This window comes from Macrosteles quadrilineatus, unplaced genomic scaffold, assembly GCF_028750875.1.
Source record: "Macrosteles quadrilineatus isolate MER2022 unplaced genomic scaffold, UCM_ALF_1.0 Scaffold_7__1_contigs__length_78375512, whole genome shotgun sequence".
NCBI lineage: Eukaryota > Metazoa > Arthropoda > Insecta > Hemiptera > Cicadellidae > Macrosteles > Macrosteles quadrilineatus.
In genome coordinates, this window is record NW_026542600.1 from 42,474,448 (window position 1) to 42,492,360 (window position 17,913).

Here is a 17,913-nt window from a genome sequence, read left to right on the forward strand (position 1 = left end):
TTGCACATGCCCTGAAATTAGTCGCTTGCTTTTTTGGATTTTATTTGTAGAATAAATACTTTTTTTAACGTGTTTAATGATTTGTTTACCGCTATGAAATTAAGTTTATTGCTTCCCCTAACCTCTCTTTTGCTCCTAAGATTATCTGACCATGGGATGACCTGATAGACTAGAGGGGATCTGCTGTAGAAGGGTTCAAGATATGATTAGTTTAGCAGAAATGCGACTTATTCTCTCTTGGTCTTGGTCATAATTTCTAATAGTTTGTAGCTATAATCTTGTCTACCAGGATGTAAGACAACAAGGAATTAGCGTTAACATAACTTTTTAATGGTCTTGATAATATTTTTTATTGCATTTTGGTTTAAATATTAACTGTAGTTGAAGATGGTATATGTCTTAAGCTAATACTAACCTAACCTGAAAAAGACAAAAAGCTATTAAGCCTTAGATTATCTGCATCCCAAAAAACTCTTTAGATGATTTGCTACAACCAACAATCAAGCTACTTGTTTGTATAATTTAAATATCACAATATATTTTTAGTTCATATCCTCTTCAGCTATTGTAGAGTTCTTAAAATTTACTTTTTTAACTGTAAATTATTTGAGATTGTAAACAACAGACAAATTATTCAACCAGATAACTTGTATAATCTAAAGAGCAGATCATACTGTATACAGTATGGTTCTACATTGTTTGTTACATTGGATTATTTCATAAAATAGTAAATTTAGTTCAGAAACTCTTGGAGCAACTCTTAACATCATAAGCAGTGCACAGATAACTTTTTTGATTTTTATTGAGACTAGGGAATCAAGTCATTAATAAAAATCAATAGGTACCTGATAGACTAATAAGTAGCACTAATAGTATAACTTTAATTTTGTATTCGTTGGTAACTGCTTCTTTAAAAAATGGTCACTCGATGATCTGCAAGAGGTCAGTCCCTAGAAAGCACAGTAAGTAAAGATCTTTTGATATATTTATATTGTGGCTTGCTATGCAAATGTTAAGTTAGGATTTGGTTGTCTACAATCTTGCTATTCTATTCATTATTAATATTTGGCTGCTTGAAAATATGTCAAATCTTTATAGATGCATGATATTTAAATATCTGGATTACGAGGGAAGAAGCACCTTGCATCTTGCACGTCTTGTTAGTTGTAGTTTTTGTCTTGTTTCTTCAAAAGTTGTTGATAGGGTTAAGGATGCCAGGAATACAACGTAGTTTTAAAGTTTTTACTTCATTCAATAGTAAAACCTTGCATATAATTTGATTAGTGATATGTTGGTACAACATACAGTAGTTGGAACCAGTAATGATTCCTCACAAAAATCGGTTTTCAACTCTACTTTTGGTACCAAACTATATAATACACTTTATGAAAAAGAGTTGCAAAAATTTACATTTTATGTTGAATACACAAAGTCGTCTAATTCTGTCATTTATAGTGTTTGTGACAAGCAAAATAACTGATTACCGTACCCAGGGATTGATTTACAATTATAGTGCCTGAAATTCGCCCGATGAATACAAGACCTGCGTCCAGACAAAAGAAGTAATATCGCTTATCTTGTCTATGTCCGCGTCATGTTACTACCGAAGTATCGCCCCTTTCCCCAAAAAAGGTGGTACTGAGGTACATCACTAATTAGGATGTTGGCATCCAGCAAATGAGCTAGAAACTTTAACAATCTTATCAATAGTGAAGTTTAATATAAAAGCAGCACTAGTAGCAGAACACTTTTGCAACTAATTAAACTTCACATTCTAGTTACATGATAGTCTCCCATGTGAAAATGAGGATTCTTGGTGAACTGACTGAAAAGCAAAATGCTTTTATATCCTTGAAACCAGCTGCTCACTATATTGATCATGATAATAATAATAAAAACACTGCAATTCTTGAATTTTGTTCTCTTGTTAAGAGCTCCATCAATACACAATAACATACAACGGTCCCTATAAATAACACATGATTGGCAAGAGAATGAATTTTTGACATCCGTAATTGTTTTCTTTGACTTTTGTTGTGAAATAAATTCATAAACTAAAACAGATATGCTAAGAGTTCAAAAATCTTGTACCTCTATGTCTTGTTCAATGTTTTCTGGTCTAGCCCCATTGATATTAAAACAAAATGTGTTGGTTCAACACTTTCTGTCAAAATACTCAATTGTGTCATGTTTGATACAGTAAACTGTACATGTATGTCTACAATGTTTACTTCCCCATTTATTGCCACAATGTTTGTATTATTTTCTTCCATGTATCGTGTCTTCACATGCTTCTCACTCTATAAAAACTGTGTTGCAGACAACTCCGAAGACAGCTGTAGAGTCAGTAAAGCCCAAAGAGGTTAAGAGAAAAATTGCATCAGGTAAAGCTTTTTCCTATTTATTTACTAATTCAATATCTATTTATTGTTTCAGTATAAAAATGAATCTGTTGACCATTCTACTGAGCGTAAGTTTTATTGTGGCGTGATGATGAGCTATTTGTATTGTGATCTGATCTTGATTTTATTTCATGTTGATCTTTTTATATGTGAATAACCTACATTATCTAACAATGAAAAATGTTGAGAGGGTTTTTACAGTGGTTTGTTAGTTGAATAATCAAGTTGTAACTTGGTACATTAGTTCTGAATTCACCATTGGTTCAATACCAAGTAAACACAAATTTTAGATACTAAAATGTGTTAGGAATTCTGTTTATTTTTGGTTAATGCTAACAGCAAATCAACAATTCTCTAACAAATGGAATCAGATAGATAAATACCCAGGTTTATTGATAATTTGTAGGCCTACACAAAATGTGTAGGCTTATATGTTTTGCCAAATTTAATTTTGACTGTTAACATAAGTTCAATAACAATTACTTCAATAAAAAATATTTAGGCTTTTAAATATACCTAGAATCATAGTAAACAATATTTTTGTATAATATTTATTCAATAGCGTAGTTAAATAAAGGCATAGTAAAATCAACATTCTGAGCTATAAATCCAATCCTTTCAACATACAAAATAGTGTTAACATTTATTAACCACTCTGTATCCTGCAAAGCTAATCCAACATGAACAAATCCAACCTTTTTATTAACATTTTACCTTGTGTGTTGGTAACTAAATTTTGTCTCTTGTTTTTCTAAGTAACGATACAGTACATAACTAAATCGATCAGTTCTGTCGATCAGTTCTGTCGATCAGTTCTGTCGATCAGTTCTGGCATGTCAGCAACCCAACTAAGTCATAACTAACATTTATTAGGTTAAAATTCATATCATTGTAATTATTATAAGAATAGAAATTTTCTATAATTGAATGGCTCCCTGGAAAAACGTTCCATGCGCCGTTTTGTAAACTTTACAAAAACTAAAAAAAACTTTAAGAGAGTAATTTTTTAAAGATTATTTTTTTATTTGTTTAGATTCTACTTGATAGGTCTAGTCAAAACAATGTTATAAGGATTTTTTTTTCAAGTAAAAAAACAAATTATTAAGCTTTTGACATTTTAAGTGTAAATGTAGTGGAAAAGCGTTGCTTGGGCATAGTTGATATGCACAAGCAACGTTTTTCTACTGAAAAATAGCACTCTACAATACTGGCGTTTGAAACGTTTTGTAAAGAATGAAGTTTTAATAGCTGCAATAATTCATTATTTTTATTGCTTAGGTACAGAAATTCTCAAACTGCAAGTGAAAGATTATTTTACAATATTGAATCTTATTTTACTAAAAGAATACACACTATCTTGTTAATGAAACGTACATAACCCCTAGCCTTTGTATTAAGTTGATATTATTTGTGTGCTTGGGACTTTTAATTTTACAATATTGCACATCATTTAACTAAAAGAACACACAAAATCTTGTAAAAAATAAACGGTATCAGCATTCTGACACATACTTTCTCCCATAAGTTTGTCAACAACCTTTATCATGTGTAAGCGGTGAGAGTAAATATACGGAAATGGGATTTATACAATTTTCTTCAGAATTTAAAGGACTATAACATACTAAATTTTTATCAAAATCGTTCGAGCCAATTTTGGGAAAATCTGATTTTCCGTTATTTTATGGGGTTTTTATGGGTAAATAACATAATTTACAATAACTTTTGAACCGTAATTTTTACAGAGATGGGATTTGTACCATTTTTTTTCAGAATATAAAGGACTATAACATACTAAATTTTTATCAAAATCGTTCGGGCCATTTTTGGGAAAATACTATTTTTCCGTTATTTTATGGGGTTTTATGGAAAAATCCCCATTAGAAAAAAATTTCTAAAAAATGAAAAAACTATCAAAATTGTAAGGACCATAACATACTTTGTTAAATCAAAACCAGATTTTTGTCTAAAATCCTATTTTTCGTTATTTTATGGCGTTTTTATGGGAAAATAACATAATTTACCATAACTTTTGAACCGTAATTTTTACAGAAATGGGATTTGTACCATTTAGTTCAGATTTTAAAGGGCTACAACATACTAAATTTTTATCAAAATCGTTCGGGCCATTTTTGAGAAAATCCGATTTTTCCGGGTTTTTATGGGTTTTTATGGGAAAATCCCCATTAAAAATCAAAATTTCAAAAAAATTAAAAAAACGCCTGGAGATACCATGGATTAGAACCTACATACCAAATTTAATCGAAATCGGACCACAGTTGTAGTCTCTAGCTCTGTACACATCCAGACACACAGACACACACACACACAGACATCACTTCGAAAACCACTTTTTTGGGTCCAGGGGGACCCAAAACGAATATATCTACTCAAAACTCAAACTCGAAAATTTTGACGAAAACAATACTTTCTCCATATACTATGGTATAGGGGGAGAAAGTAAAAGTATTATCTTGGTACAGTATAGTCAACAGTATAGTCAGTCACAAAAGGTATAGTCTTGCAGCCGTTGTGTGTGCAGGATCGTGACAAATCCTTAAAAAAATCAGCCCATTCACTTAACAAAAACAACATATAAGACAGTAAACAGTAAATTAACAACAGCTAGGTTGTAATTTACTAATAATAAGTATTTAGAAATGGAAATTAAATTCCTATGTCCTGGTAGATATTCTGTATCACAAACGTTATAGTGTTCAACTGTAGTGTGCATTGTAGCACAAGTAACGTTTTTCCAATTACTTCAGAAATAGGTACTTTTTCAGGCACTACTTCATTTTTGTAGTTTTTTTACTCTTTCCCGCTATTTCTATGACTCTTTTTAACTTTCTTCTTCCAAAAATCTATGTTTAACTTTAGTTTTTTGCCTCTATTTAATTGTTTAATAAGGCCTGACACCGGTGAAGACATGGTCTTGTCTGCCCAATACGCTGCACAAGGAACGTTCTTCCAGGGAGTGCCAAATTCCCCTACCCATAATTCAATGTTTTAGTTATAAAATCGGCCAAAAGATGTCACCACTTGATAGACAAAAGCACAAGGAACGTTTTTCTATCAAAAACCTGCAAACTCTAATTATGGCGCTTGGAACGTTTTTCCGGGGAGCCGTTCAATTATGATAACTATTTTACTCAAATGTATGACAATTTGATGAACCAAATATTTACCACCTACCTCTTTGCAAGGGGTTGCAGTTAGTGTTGTGAAATTTCCTGTACGTTTAAAGAGAAACAAAAGAGTCTTGAAAACATCTTTTGGTCCTAATTATTTTCACACAGATGAAAAACTTTTTAATTCTATAAAAGGTATAAGTACAATTAGACCATATCCTCAAAATCCGAAGTAAAAATTTTCTCCCTTATCCAATTTGTGTAAAACTGATTGTTAGGTAAAAAGTCACCATGCTATGACCGTCCTTGCGTTTTGGGAAAAGAGGAGAAATTCTACTTTTTGGTGATAAAAAGCTTCCATATGCGTACACAAGAGTAATTCCTGACAAGCCCTCGATGATAACACATAAACATGCACAATAATTTACGCCATCTCTAAGAGCCACTACAGGTCTACAGTAGACTCCCTCTCATCCGTACTCTTCAGGACCAAGACCAGTCCGGATAACGGGTTTTCCGGTTAAACCAACGTCTCCAAAAAATCGTTTAAACGGACCGTTTAAATGCATACTGTATACAGTATTTGACTTAAATTTAGGAGAGCATTGTATTTAGACAAATGGTCACTGGTCCCACGAGAATAGTCGTTTCAGTACCGCCCACTTCCTGCCGATCTAGTCCGGTTAAACCGATTTGCTGATAAAATTGTCCGGTTAAAGAGATGTCATTTCTGTCAAGTGTAGTCCGGTTAAACCAACGTCCAGTTAAAAGGTGTCTGGATAAGAGGTAGTCTACTGTACATTGAGATCATTCACTGAATAGTGCTATTTAGAAATGTCTTTATACTGGAGTCCTGCTAATCTGAATGTCCGAGTCATCCAAACCAACTGTCGGGGAGAAAAGGTCACTGTATTAGTCACTGTACTATGGTGCGAAGAAATTATTCAAGTTTTTTTTTTCTCTTAAGCCTTGCCCATTGCCCACTCTTGAAATGACTAATTAATAACAATAATTACGGCTGTCAATCCCTTTGAAAATATTTCATTGTAGGTCTTTAAGTTATTTATTGTTCAGTACATTGAAAATTTAAAAAAGTAGTTGTTTAAATTTAGGTTTTAAATTGAATGGAGTTTTTTGAATTTGAGAATGCTACTCGTTTTACAGATTGTTTACAATAAGAATGAACTCTTAACCTACTGTTACTGTTACATAATTAGGTATAAGTACATTCACAAACAACATGTAGCACAAACGATGCACACCTTTGGACTGTTTCCATCTTTGTTTTTGCATTTGAACTGCTAGAAAGGTTAAACAATAACGATTCTCTGTATTCTTTTAGGTGAATCGTTATCAAATGCAATGTTGTCGACAAATAATTAAATGGTTCAAAACTGTTGATAATAAAAGTACATTATCTGGGGTGTAATGTTAGACAGTGATATGTAAAAGCAGCACTGTATATCTGGAGACTATAATGCACAATTGTATCTAAATAAACTCTGATATAATATGTTCTAGCGATGCCTAAGCTGTCTGCCCGACCAACCGGTCTAAAAGCTTCAAAGTTAGGAGAAGGTGCTGCTTATGCACTTCACTCAGGTAAATTTTTGATCTTGTTATAGTAGTTTATTTGTTCATTGGGACAAGCAGAACGTGACAGATAGTAAAAAGAAGGTAACTGAGCAAAGCGACTAGGAGACAAATGGATCCATACAATTGGGCCTTTTTTGGCTCAATTTCAGCGAATTTCCCATATAGGGAATAAGCTATTACCGTAAATCTCACTGTAATACCTGGACCCGGCACCGATTTGCGTTTTAGTTTTGATGTCCCCAGAGGCCAAAAACACCATCCGTTCAGATTCATATTTGTGGGTCTGTTAGCACTATAACTAAAGCAAAAATCATCCGATTTCAATGAAATTTGGTACAAACATGTAAACCCACATTTATTTGATCGAGCTCGCAAACCAGCATGATCGGACCGTGGGAACGGGATTTGGTGGGAATAGGGAAAGGGTTTTTGTACAGTCCAAAAAATAATACAAGATTATTCTTGAAAATCAGATGTGTATAGTACAGATGACGGAAGTCCCATTTCAAAAAATGCTTTTAACCTCAAACTATACTATATTTCATCCACAAGCTTAAAAAATCAACTAATATCTTAAACTTTAGGGGTTCATATTATTTACAGTGTTAATTTCCAAAATAGTAATGTTTTTAATACTAAAATTAAACCAAATAAAATTCCTGAACTTTATATACATTATACGGAAGACGATGACTCATTTAGCACAGTGAGAGATTAGTTATTGTGTCAGGCTATCCATTTTTGGATTATCAAGCACTAACTGTCATCAAATCTAAATGGTTTTATATGTTTGAGATACTCTGATGTAGATGATACTTTATGCAGGACAAAGAAATATGTAGGCCTATGTTAAAACAACAATTGGAAATTCAGAAAAACCCTCAGGCTAATAAATGATTAGTAAAATTTTTATAAGTTAATCGGAAAGTAGGGATGGACGAGATTGGATTTTTAGTTCGAGACGAGACGAGACGAGATTTTTTATTTCTCATAAAATTTCGAGACGAGATCGAGACGGGATTTCCCTTCTCATACACAACAAGAAATGCACGTTCGGAATTTTTACCTGATTTTGTAACATTGTTAGATGACTGTTTAAATACAAAAATAATGATAATAGGCAAGGATATTTACTATCTTTTATTAAAAAACATCAGCATAACATTTTTTATTAATCACACCTAAATTATTAAAAATGCCTACGATTAGGAAACATAGTGATATCAGTTAGGATAGAGTTCAACTTATCCTAAAATAAAATAAATCATAAAATAAAATATTAATTTTTATAAAATAGTTACTTGTTTTGACTTTTTTATAGTAATAAAACATTCCTCACACTGCTAACACTTAACAAAACTTCTCAAATGTTATTAAAATAATTAAAGTAATATTTAGCCTACATTTTTGAAGAATTAATTAAATAAGAACGCCTTCGCAAAGGAAACGCAACTACAACACGCTCCTGTATTGCGGGTATTGCATTGACTTTCTGCAGGCGTTTTAATTTTTTTTTTTTTTTTATTCTCGTCTCGATAAAAATCTCGGCCAAAAAGAAATCTCGTCTCGTGTAACGAGATTTAAAATTTCCCGAAAATTTCCCGAAATTTCGAGACTTGACCATCCCTATCGGAAAGTCCTAGATTTGTTAGCCCTCAATATAACAAAAAAAGAGTTTTCCTTGGAATCAGCTGGTCATAAAATTTGTATATTACGTTATACGTTACCGGTATTGTTTAAGTGACGCACCACTGGTTTGGTCAGTTTAGTGGTTAGAGTGCAGGACTTATTTCTTTAAGGACCAGCTTACAGTTCCTGGTCACCAATGGCTTTTAGCATTTAATATAATGCAAAACCCGGTGGTTTGGATCTCATTATTATCTGAAGGTTTCCACCTATTTCGAAAACGAAACAGCGTCCTAAGTAAGAAGAATCATTTCTATACTGGAGAACTCTGCCACTAACAGGTATACAGTTATTAATTAAATGTTATGCAAATTTTAATTTACAATCCAACGTTTTTATTTGCAGGAAAGGCTGGTGTAGATGCTGATGAAGAGTGGTTCAACAGTGCCTTTGAAGATGTTCCCCCGATTCACTTGATGTCCGTTCGCGAGTTTGATTCGGTTGCCAAAAAGATACAGGATGATTTAAAAACTGGAACAGAATACTGGGAGAAGAAACTAGAAGCTGTGAGTCAAACCAATTTTTTGTCTATAAGTTTTGTATTGTTTTTAGAATTATTTAAACTCATAAAATATTAATCTGTAATCTATTCTATTCAAACGAATGTAGATGTTAATAATATATATTGGATTTCGATTTAGGCTTGATATTTCTTATTTGTATGTACTGTATGGTTTTGATCATGAACATAATTATTATCATGATCGTAGTTGAAATATCAACATTATTTCACTAGTTGTCAATTTCAAATCCTCTTTTCAAATTAAATGGAGGTAAAAATGATAATAAATTGTACTTAAAGATCATTAGGACTTAAATGGTACATGCATTTCTACGCAACATTCTTAACCATTTTGTGAAATACAAAAATTAATGTACTCATACTGTACTGTACTAACCCCACTTTGGAAATAATCAACCAACTGATCAGAGGTTAGGCCTACTAGCTCAACTGAGTATAGTGACTCAGCAAATAAATGTATAAACAAACAGATAAATAATGAGAACAATTTATTTTATGACTTGAGCAGTCACAAGACTAGTGGCTGCATCTAAATGTCTGTAAGCTGTGAGAAAAAAATTTTGATATTGGCTTCCTGGAAGGGGCCGGATAAACAGAGGACCGGTAAAACCAAGGCCGGATATGAGGGGTTCTACTGTATGGTTTTGATCATGAACATAATTATTATCATGATCGTAGTTGAAATATCAACATTATTTCACTAGTTGTCAATTTCAAATCCTCTTTTCTTTAGAGATCCTTAAATATTTTTTAATCTCATTGACATCATACAAAGTGATAGAAATGTGATATTAACACAAGTAAATTGCCAAAAAAGAGGTGCTTGGGGTATGAGTGTTGTGTAATGGGAGGTCTATCCCACATCTAAATGTGAATTTTTAAATCATTGTGTAAAAAATTATAGTGAAATTGTAAAAAAATCCAGTGGCTTAGTTAAATCTTTTTTATTCCTTGAATTGTTGTCAATGATGACTTCATTAGATGCTATTCATGAATAAAAGTGTTACGGCTGTATGTAGTCAGTAGAACACTAAATTTTGTCCAGATTTCAAAACTAAATATAGTCCTTCGAACTTGGATGTAAAATTATTTTAACCTTGTTTTTTGCAGCTAAAGAAGTTCCGATCCTTGATTCTGCATGATGAAGGGTTTGAAGATAACATTATACCTTTCTTCAAAAATATAGGAACACTATTCATGAACTGTTTAAAAGACTTGAGGTATGCATTTTTTGTTTAAATTTATTAACTAATACTTCTTAACATGGTTTATAATACAATTGTACCATTATTGTGGAAAATAAAAATAATGAACAGGATGGGGAAGGGGATTAAAAATGTCACGCTAGTATGCAAACACTAGGATCTACCTAATTACATCCAACATGTAGGTTACACCTAAGTCCACATGCTAGCCTTATGTTTGGCTACGTGCAAGGTAACATAGGCTTGGGCCTGGAGATAATGAAAAATACAAGTAAACTATCCACACTATACTTATTATATCATAACCAAACTTATATCATACTACTAACTTCACAATCACAACTCCTGTTATCATCTCCTGCAATCTTGTTTCTCTTAGAACTCAAAAAGAACCAACAAAATTATATTAATTAAAGAATGCTCAGCCATAGACGATTATTTACATTTTCCCAATTCCAAATAAGATACCCTTACAATTCATGGACATTTCATGGCAATCAAAATTAACATAGGCCTAAACCTTTCGGTTTCTGTGGTTTCTTGGTCGACTAATCACATGTTTGGATGAGCGGGGTTCAGGTAAGCCAGACTCTAGTGTACTTTCTAGGTGATAGTAGTAGTGTCATAGGAGTTGGTTTCAATGTAAGACTAAAATTTGCAAGTTGACCTTTTTTAAGTTTAAGCATTATTATCTTTTAACTTACTTTTAAGTATCTAATATTTAAAATCTTGAATACATTCCACGATATGTAAAGTAAATTATAAAGTCATATTTATATTATATTACGTTAAAATGACCAGTTAGTTGTAGAACCAATGTCACATTCATGTAAGTTTATATTGCTAGTTCAATAATTGACTTATTTGTGTGTTTAGATCGCAAGTTGTGAGAGAAACGTGTCTCACCCTATCCTATGTTTGTAAAATGCTGAAAAACAAGACAGACAGCCATACATTGGACATGCTTCTACCTGTGCTAATGACTAATGTGATAAGTTCGGCAAAGGTATGGTTGTAGATTGTAAAAGGAGTATTAAATCAGGGATAGGTCGGTTTAAATATAAACTCAAGACAGCTATTCAGTTAAACGATATTTCTCTGTCAATGTTAAAAGAAAAGTAAAAAAGAATAATTTTTTTCAACATATATAAAAAACTAAATAATAGGAGGTTACCACAATGAATTAAAAAAAGTGATTTGATATAAAATTAAATATGTTTTTCATTGTCGCATTTGTCAAATTAGGTAGGTGATAATTGCACGTTGATTAGTGCTGCTGTCGTGGGTTTTATGGATTTTTCGGTTTTATCAGTGTAGGATAACAATGATCACAATTAGTGTAATTAATTAGACTTGTAATAAAATCTTGATCTATAATCCTTATAATTTTTTTCCTTAACAATGAAATTAAGAATCAATTGTAGGGGTTGAACTCATCCCTATCCTACGTAGAATATTGGTGGTATTCTTACCTTTTGCAAACTATTAAACTAAAACTCCTTTGTTGTCTAGTATTACTTCCACAAATACAAAAAAAACTTATGATAACTTGTGTATATTTTTAGTCTTCTGATCAGAAGGCATATTTTTTTAAATTTTTTACTTGTAAAAATGTATATTAAACCAAACAACTCTACTCATAGTGCTGTATTGGCACCATGTTGGAGCTTTAAATTCGAGATATCACTTTTTTACCCATTTTACTGATTAATCATAACATTAATTTTTTCTACATATGTATAAGTTGGTTATGTACATATATAAGTGGGTATTAAATTGAGAGTTGACTGTTTGTAGGTGGTATCAACATGCTCAACAGTGACCTTGAAGTTTATCTTTATGCACGTAAATCACACCAGACTGATCAGCACACTAGTGAATCAAATGATAAGCAGCAAGTCTAAAGAGTTCAGGACTGTTGGGGCAGAATGTCTCGTGGTCATCCTGCAACATTGGCCAGTCCACCGCTTGGAGCACCAGATCGCAAACCTTCAAGAGGGTATTAAGAAAGGAATGCACGACGGTCCTCCAGAGGGCCGAATGGCTGCTAGAAAGTAAGTTTCTCAGGCTGAAACAATTATTGGTTATTGGTTACTCAGATAAATAATGTGGGTAGTTTGTTTAGGTGTCGGCTAATCAGAAATTATTGAAAAAGTATGACAAAGAAATGGGAGACGGACAGCGTCCCAGATCTTTGTTTGGGTTAATCCCCTGATTTATGGCCTGAGGGCAGTGGTCACCGGAGGAGGGGTGGGGAATCGAGAATTCTGAAACCCACCGGAGGCGTTAACTTTTTGTCAAAGATTTCGCTTAGAATGCGATTACTTCCTAACTGTACATCTTTTGTTATAATTTATAACTTTATGACCAAAACTATTTTTCGATTATTTTTTATTCGGTTTTTTTTTTAATTATCAGCAAGTTTGGTTAGTTTGGTTAGGTTATGATAGTTTAATTTTATAATAAAAAAATTATAAAATTAAATGTTAGGCATTTGTAATTTTATTTTATGAACAGAACTATTTTTTATTAGTAAACCTTCATTCGATTTTTCATTATCAGCAAGTTTGGTTAGTTTGGTTAGGTTATGACAGTTAAATTAAATTTAAATTTAACCTACAAACGATACGTTTTCACAGCGACGGTGATAGAGCTAACAATTTGCCGTGAACAGTTCGGCTATGCACGGTATGATGCGGAAGCATTCGACACCAACCTAAAACTGACAGGTCAACCGACCATGATTAAGAGGATTACAGCCTCGGTCATGTGCCTACACCCCAATGAAATAATTTATATAACCCATTAAACATAACAGGGAGGCCAAGTGAAAGAAAAGTGGGTTGCTAATAGAATTGCACAACACTTGTTAAGGACTGGCCTACAAGCAAGTCTTCATATTCTGCATGTAAAAGTCTTTCCAAAATGGTTTTAAGGGTCCTTGGTAAATGTTAATTTTTCGTAATATTAAAACTGCTCTCTTTGACAGCCACCAAGGAACATCGAGATTGGTACTAATTATAATTGATATTAGTTTAGTAGAAATGTTTATCTACGTCTGACTCTGGCAGCATAGTTGAATTTTTTTGTACGAGGGTGGTTTTAAGAGTAAGGGCCGTTTTTGCGTATAAATCTGAAGTTCTTTTGTACGCCGCAATGAGACTCCTTACCACTTACTGGCATCATTTGTGAACAGAATGACACCATTTGCAGCTCTGTAGCACTTCGCTGTGTGTTTGAAATTTTTTTTAAACTATTGAATCTCCCGCCCTGAGCGAGATAAGGTCAAGTGCAGAATCATGATGAATTTTGCTAATGTTTGATTTGGTGTAGGGCTTTCTGGGCTTTCTACAACCACTTCCCGGAGCAAGGTGAACTTCTACTGAGCAACATGGACATAATGCTAAAGAAACAGGTGATGGCAGCCCAGGGTGGAAGTGAGGAACCACAAACTCAAACAGTATCCAAGATACGACAACCCCTTAGTCAAAGAACTCCTACTCTACCTCGACAGCCATCTCTGGGTAAGTAACTTCATACAGCAGCATAGGTACTACAGTATTGTAATTGTTTCTTCCGTAGTCTGTTACCCTTTCTGGTGCTCAATCTAATACAAACCATTAGGCTACTAAGCCTGCACTGCTCTGTGATTATCTTATCAATATTTATATTGATTTTGGTTGCTCTAGCTTACCTTACTAGACCCTAAAAGTGGCCGTCTGGCAGGGCTCTATTTGGCACTGACACATTGTTGAATTTGTGTTTTTCTAGCTGTTTGTGCCGAAAATTTTTTTAGGACCTGTAATTTATTAATTAACACCTTCTATTCTTAATAATGTATTTGAACCTAACTATTACTTCAAGATCGGATTTAAAAATAATGTTCTCCCAAAACCAATAATTACAATTACCAAACCATGTGAAATTTTCTGGTATCTCGCTTTACTATCTGGACCTGGTAATTATAAATGTTTTCATTACCTTACTTCAAATTACAAATAGTGCACATACAAAACTTTGGATCATAGAAGTCTCTCTTTAAACTCTTTCTACTTCATTCTGTAATGCTCATGTTGAATGTGCTAAGTGGCAAATGTTGAAATGTAATCCAACACCTTTCTTGCTAGAGAGGTAATAAACACACTGAGAAATGAATTAGAACATGAAAACTATGTCACCCTTTTTCCTCAGTAAATCTTGGCACTTGAGCTGTGATAAACTTGACTTGAGCTTGAGCGCAGCTTGGGTATTACATTTAACTGAGTGGGCTTGTGTTTTACTTACTTATGTGATGTGTTTGGTTGCTATTTGCTATCTTTGGTTGTGGTGGTCAATTCTTATTGATATTTTCGCTATACATAGCCTTAGTTTACTTGATATGCAATTGGAAAATAAGACTTTTGATGTAACAAATTTTTATTTCAGTAAAATGTAGCGTAATTGATATGTTTTTGTATGGCTGCGGCAGTTATTTTACCCTCTTTTTTGTATGATTCAGAGACATTAACATTGGTAGTGAAATCAACAGTTTGTCTTTATCTGTGAGACAGTAAAGTAAGTTAACTTGTTTAACATGATGTATGTGTGTGTGTGTGTGCGTACTAAGGCAGCGGAAGTGTGGAGGACCTGAGTGGTGGGGGAGGGACTCCCACTGCGCTCCGTCGATCCTCGGGATCAGCCATTCCTGTGCTCAGGCGAACTTATGTCTCAGGTACCCCCACCCCCCCTCCTACCCGAAGCTGTTCCTAGATGTGTAAACAGTCAAAACTGGTTTTAAATTTATTGAGATCAGGAATTGTTATGTATTCATTTTTTTTATTGGTTTATTACCTCTGTACACTCACATATTTAACAACTTTTTCAATGCTGTAAAATACATGAAAACTGCAGTATAAATTTAAATCAATCAGCTATTTTCCCAATTCTTATTTTACTACTATATTGTGTCAAATGTTGAAAAGTTTAAAATCTAGTCAAATGGTTGAATAAAACATATTTGCTTCAAAAGATGAATTGTGAGAATCTAGCATAAGAGGGGAGGGGCAAAGAGAAGGACATTGCTATTGTAAATTAAATCAATCGTAAGGCTCACATAGCTGTTCGTAAAAAAAAAAAAAAAAAAAAAAAACAAGAAACACTAAATTAGCAATTTTTTGGTATATTATATTTAAAATAATGTATTTTTTTTATAAGTCCGCCAGAGGTTATTTAAACATCCCTTGCATGAACTTATCCCTTTGGATCCCTCTAGTTGTTTGTAAAATTGCACACCCTCACACCCTTAGCAGCTAAGTCCAATTACACTGGTCTATTAAATTTCATGATGTTTTAGTGGATTCCATAGGAAAGTAGCTTATACAGTATTGTTTACAGTAAGGTCTAAAACTGTTTAATTTTTAATGGTCCCTAGAAACCGACGCAGTTTAAAACTACTCTTAATTGGACCCATTTTAATAAAAACTAAATACAAAAAACTACAAATTAGATTTCTTGCAGGTTTGCTGCAATGTGGGTTTTGTGTAAAAATCAAGCAAAAAACTACAAATGAAGGTACGCTTAACCACAGTACAGTACCACAGACTCAGTGTGATGTGGTCTGCATGATGAGGAATAACGGTTTTAACATGGCCAAAAACTGAGACAGTATCATGATGGAATGTCCTATGTGTCATCTTAATTAACTAATAAAAGTGTCATTTACCTGGATACTGTCATAGCGATTGGTGGTAGTTAACGACTCCAGATATTCCCTGCTACGCAGAGTGTAACCTTTGGTGTGTATATATTATCATGGTGGAGTTCATTAGACGTTTTGAACTATACCTATAACACGGGACATAAAAAATAAACCAAACGAAACATTGAAAACTGATCGACCAGACAGTAACTATACATGTAATTTGGTGGAAGACAAGTCGCGACTACCTCCCAGATAGGTTGTCCTTACTTTGAATTCTTTTCTTCTTGTCTTCTGTTTTTACTTTTTCATCTAATCAGAAGGTGGTTTTCTTTCCTCCTCTGAAATCACTTTTAGTGTCCTTTGTTTGTTTACTTTGATTTGTGTTGTTTGTCATAGGTTTTTTGTTGTTGTTTTTTATGATCTTTATAATTATTTAAGTAATCTGCTTTGGAAAGAAGTGCAACCTCTAAAATTCATCTGTGAGTGTATCTGCCTCTAGCTTCTGCTGTACTTGCTATGCTTTGCAATTAATTGTTAAATTGAAGTAAGGAACGGACAAAATAGTTAAGAACAGTTAAACAGTCACTCATTCATCAAAAAAACAGACTTGTTCTTAACAGCTTACTGCTATCTTCTGTTTATTTATTTATTAAAATCACCACAAAACATCAATAAAACTGACCGGAGAATAGTGAACAAATTTTCAAATCTATATGTCTCAAACTAAAGAACAAATATTTTTAATAAAGTATTAATAGTTAAAATAATAAAAATAATAATAGTAAAACACCATCAGAAGAAACTTGATTGATGGCTACCTCATAAATACTTTAAAGAATAAAATACCTTCTTCTAGCCGTACTCAGTACTGATGTGTAGTGTAATCAAGTTTTAATGTCAAGTTGAACAGCTCCAAGTGCTCTAAAATTCAAGCCCCTTAATTGGTAGGTTAAGATTTTATTAAAGATTATGCAGGTGTTTTTTGACCATCTTTTGGTGTTACCTGGACCATTTGATTTTTTGAAAGAACTGTCCAATATATTATGAAAATGTATTTGAGCTTAAGATAAACTAATGATATGTTGAGGGTAACCTTGAGACATGAGAATCTCATTTAGTGGTTATCCAATTTTATTTGTCTAACTGTAGGCTATTCCCTCAATTTTGAGAAAAGAGATATGTAAGAATTTTATTTTTTCTTAAACTCATAATTCATTTTGATGTTAATGATAGTTTTGATACTGCTGTCAGAGTTGGATACTGATTAGAAACATTCTAATTCAAAAATGTATTGAGGGGCAATATAGAAATCAGAAATCTTGATTCACCATTGATTATATTACATGAAATAGGCTTCGTCATACAATATAGGCTAAATCTATCATAATAGTAAAGGAAAAGAACATCTACACATATTACAATCATAAACCTATATAACTGACAATAACAACAACATTTCTTGGTCAATTCTATCTACAAATTAATCTAGGATCACAGGACACTCTAAAAACTCAGTTAAACAATAAAACAGATTTTTTAATAGCCAATCATGAATTTTCTTCTTGAAAACATTGAAAACATTGACTAGTGCAGTTCTAGCATTTGAAGAAAGTTTATTAAAAAATCTAATGCAGTGAATTTGTTTAGATGACCCAGTTTTGGCTAATCTGTGCATTGGAATATCAAGTCTCAC

At 32.9% G+C, this 17,913-nt stretch overlaps 1 protein-coding gene across 14 annotated transcripts in view; it reads left to right on the forward strand.

Annotated features, from left to right (window-relative positions):
• The window catches only part of LOC128997791 (CLIP-associating protein 1-B), a 140,843-nt gene that overhangs the window by 58,525 nt on the left and 64,405 nt on the right, over positions 1 to 17,913 (forward strand). For 12 of the 14 annotated variants that reach the window (XM_054423489.1, XM_054423491.1, XM_054423490.1 and 9 more), the window contains 8 exons: positions 2,321 to 2,384; positions 7,052 to 7,132; positions 9,158 to 9,318; positions 10,446 to 10,555; positions 11,417 to 11,546; positions 12,338 to 12,594; positions 13,874 to 14,064; positions 15,147 to 15,251. In XM_054423489.1, the coding sequence (XP_054279464.1) occupies positions 2,321 to 2,384; positions 7,052 to 7,132; positions 9,158 to 9,318; positions 10,446 to 10,555; positions 11,417 to 11,546; positions 12,338 to 12,594; positions 13,874 to 14,064; positions 15,147 to 15,251 (1,099 nt within the window). Of the gene's footprint in view, positions 1 to 2,320; positions 2,385 to 2,436; positions 2,471 to 7,051; positions 7,133 to 9,157; positions 9,319 to 10,445; positions 10,556 to 11,416; positions 11,547 to 12,337; positions 12,595 to 13,873; positions 14,065 to 15,146; positions 15,252 to 17,913 lie in introns of all 14 variants that reach the window. The other 2 variants (XM_054423497.1, XM_054423493.1) reach the window with 2 other exon arrangements.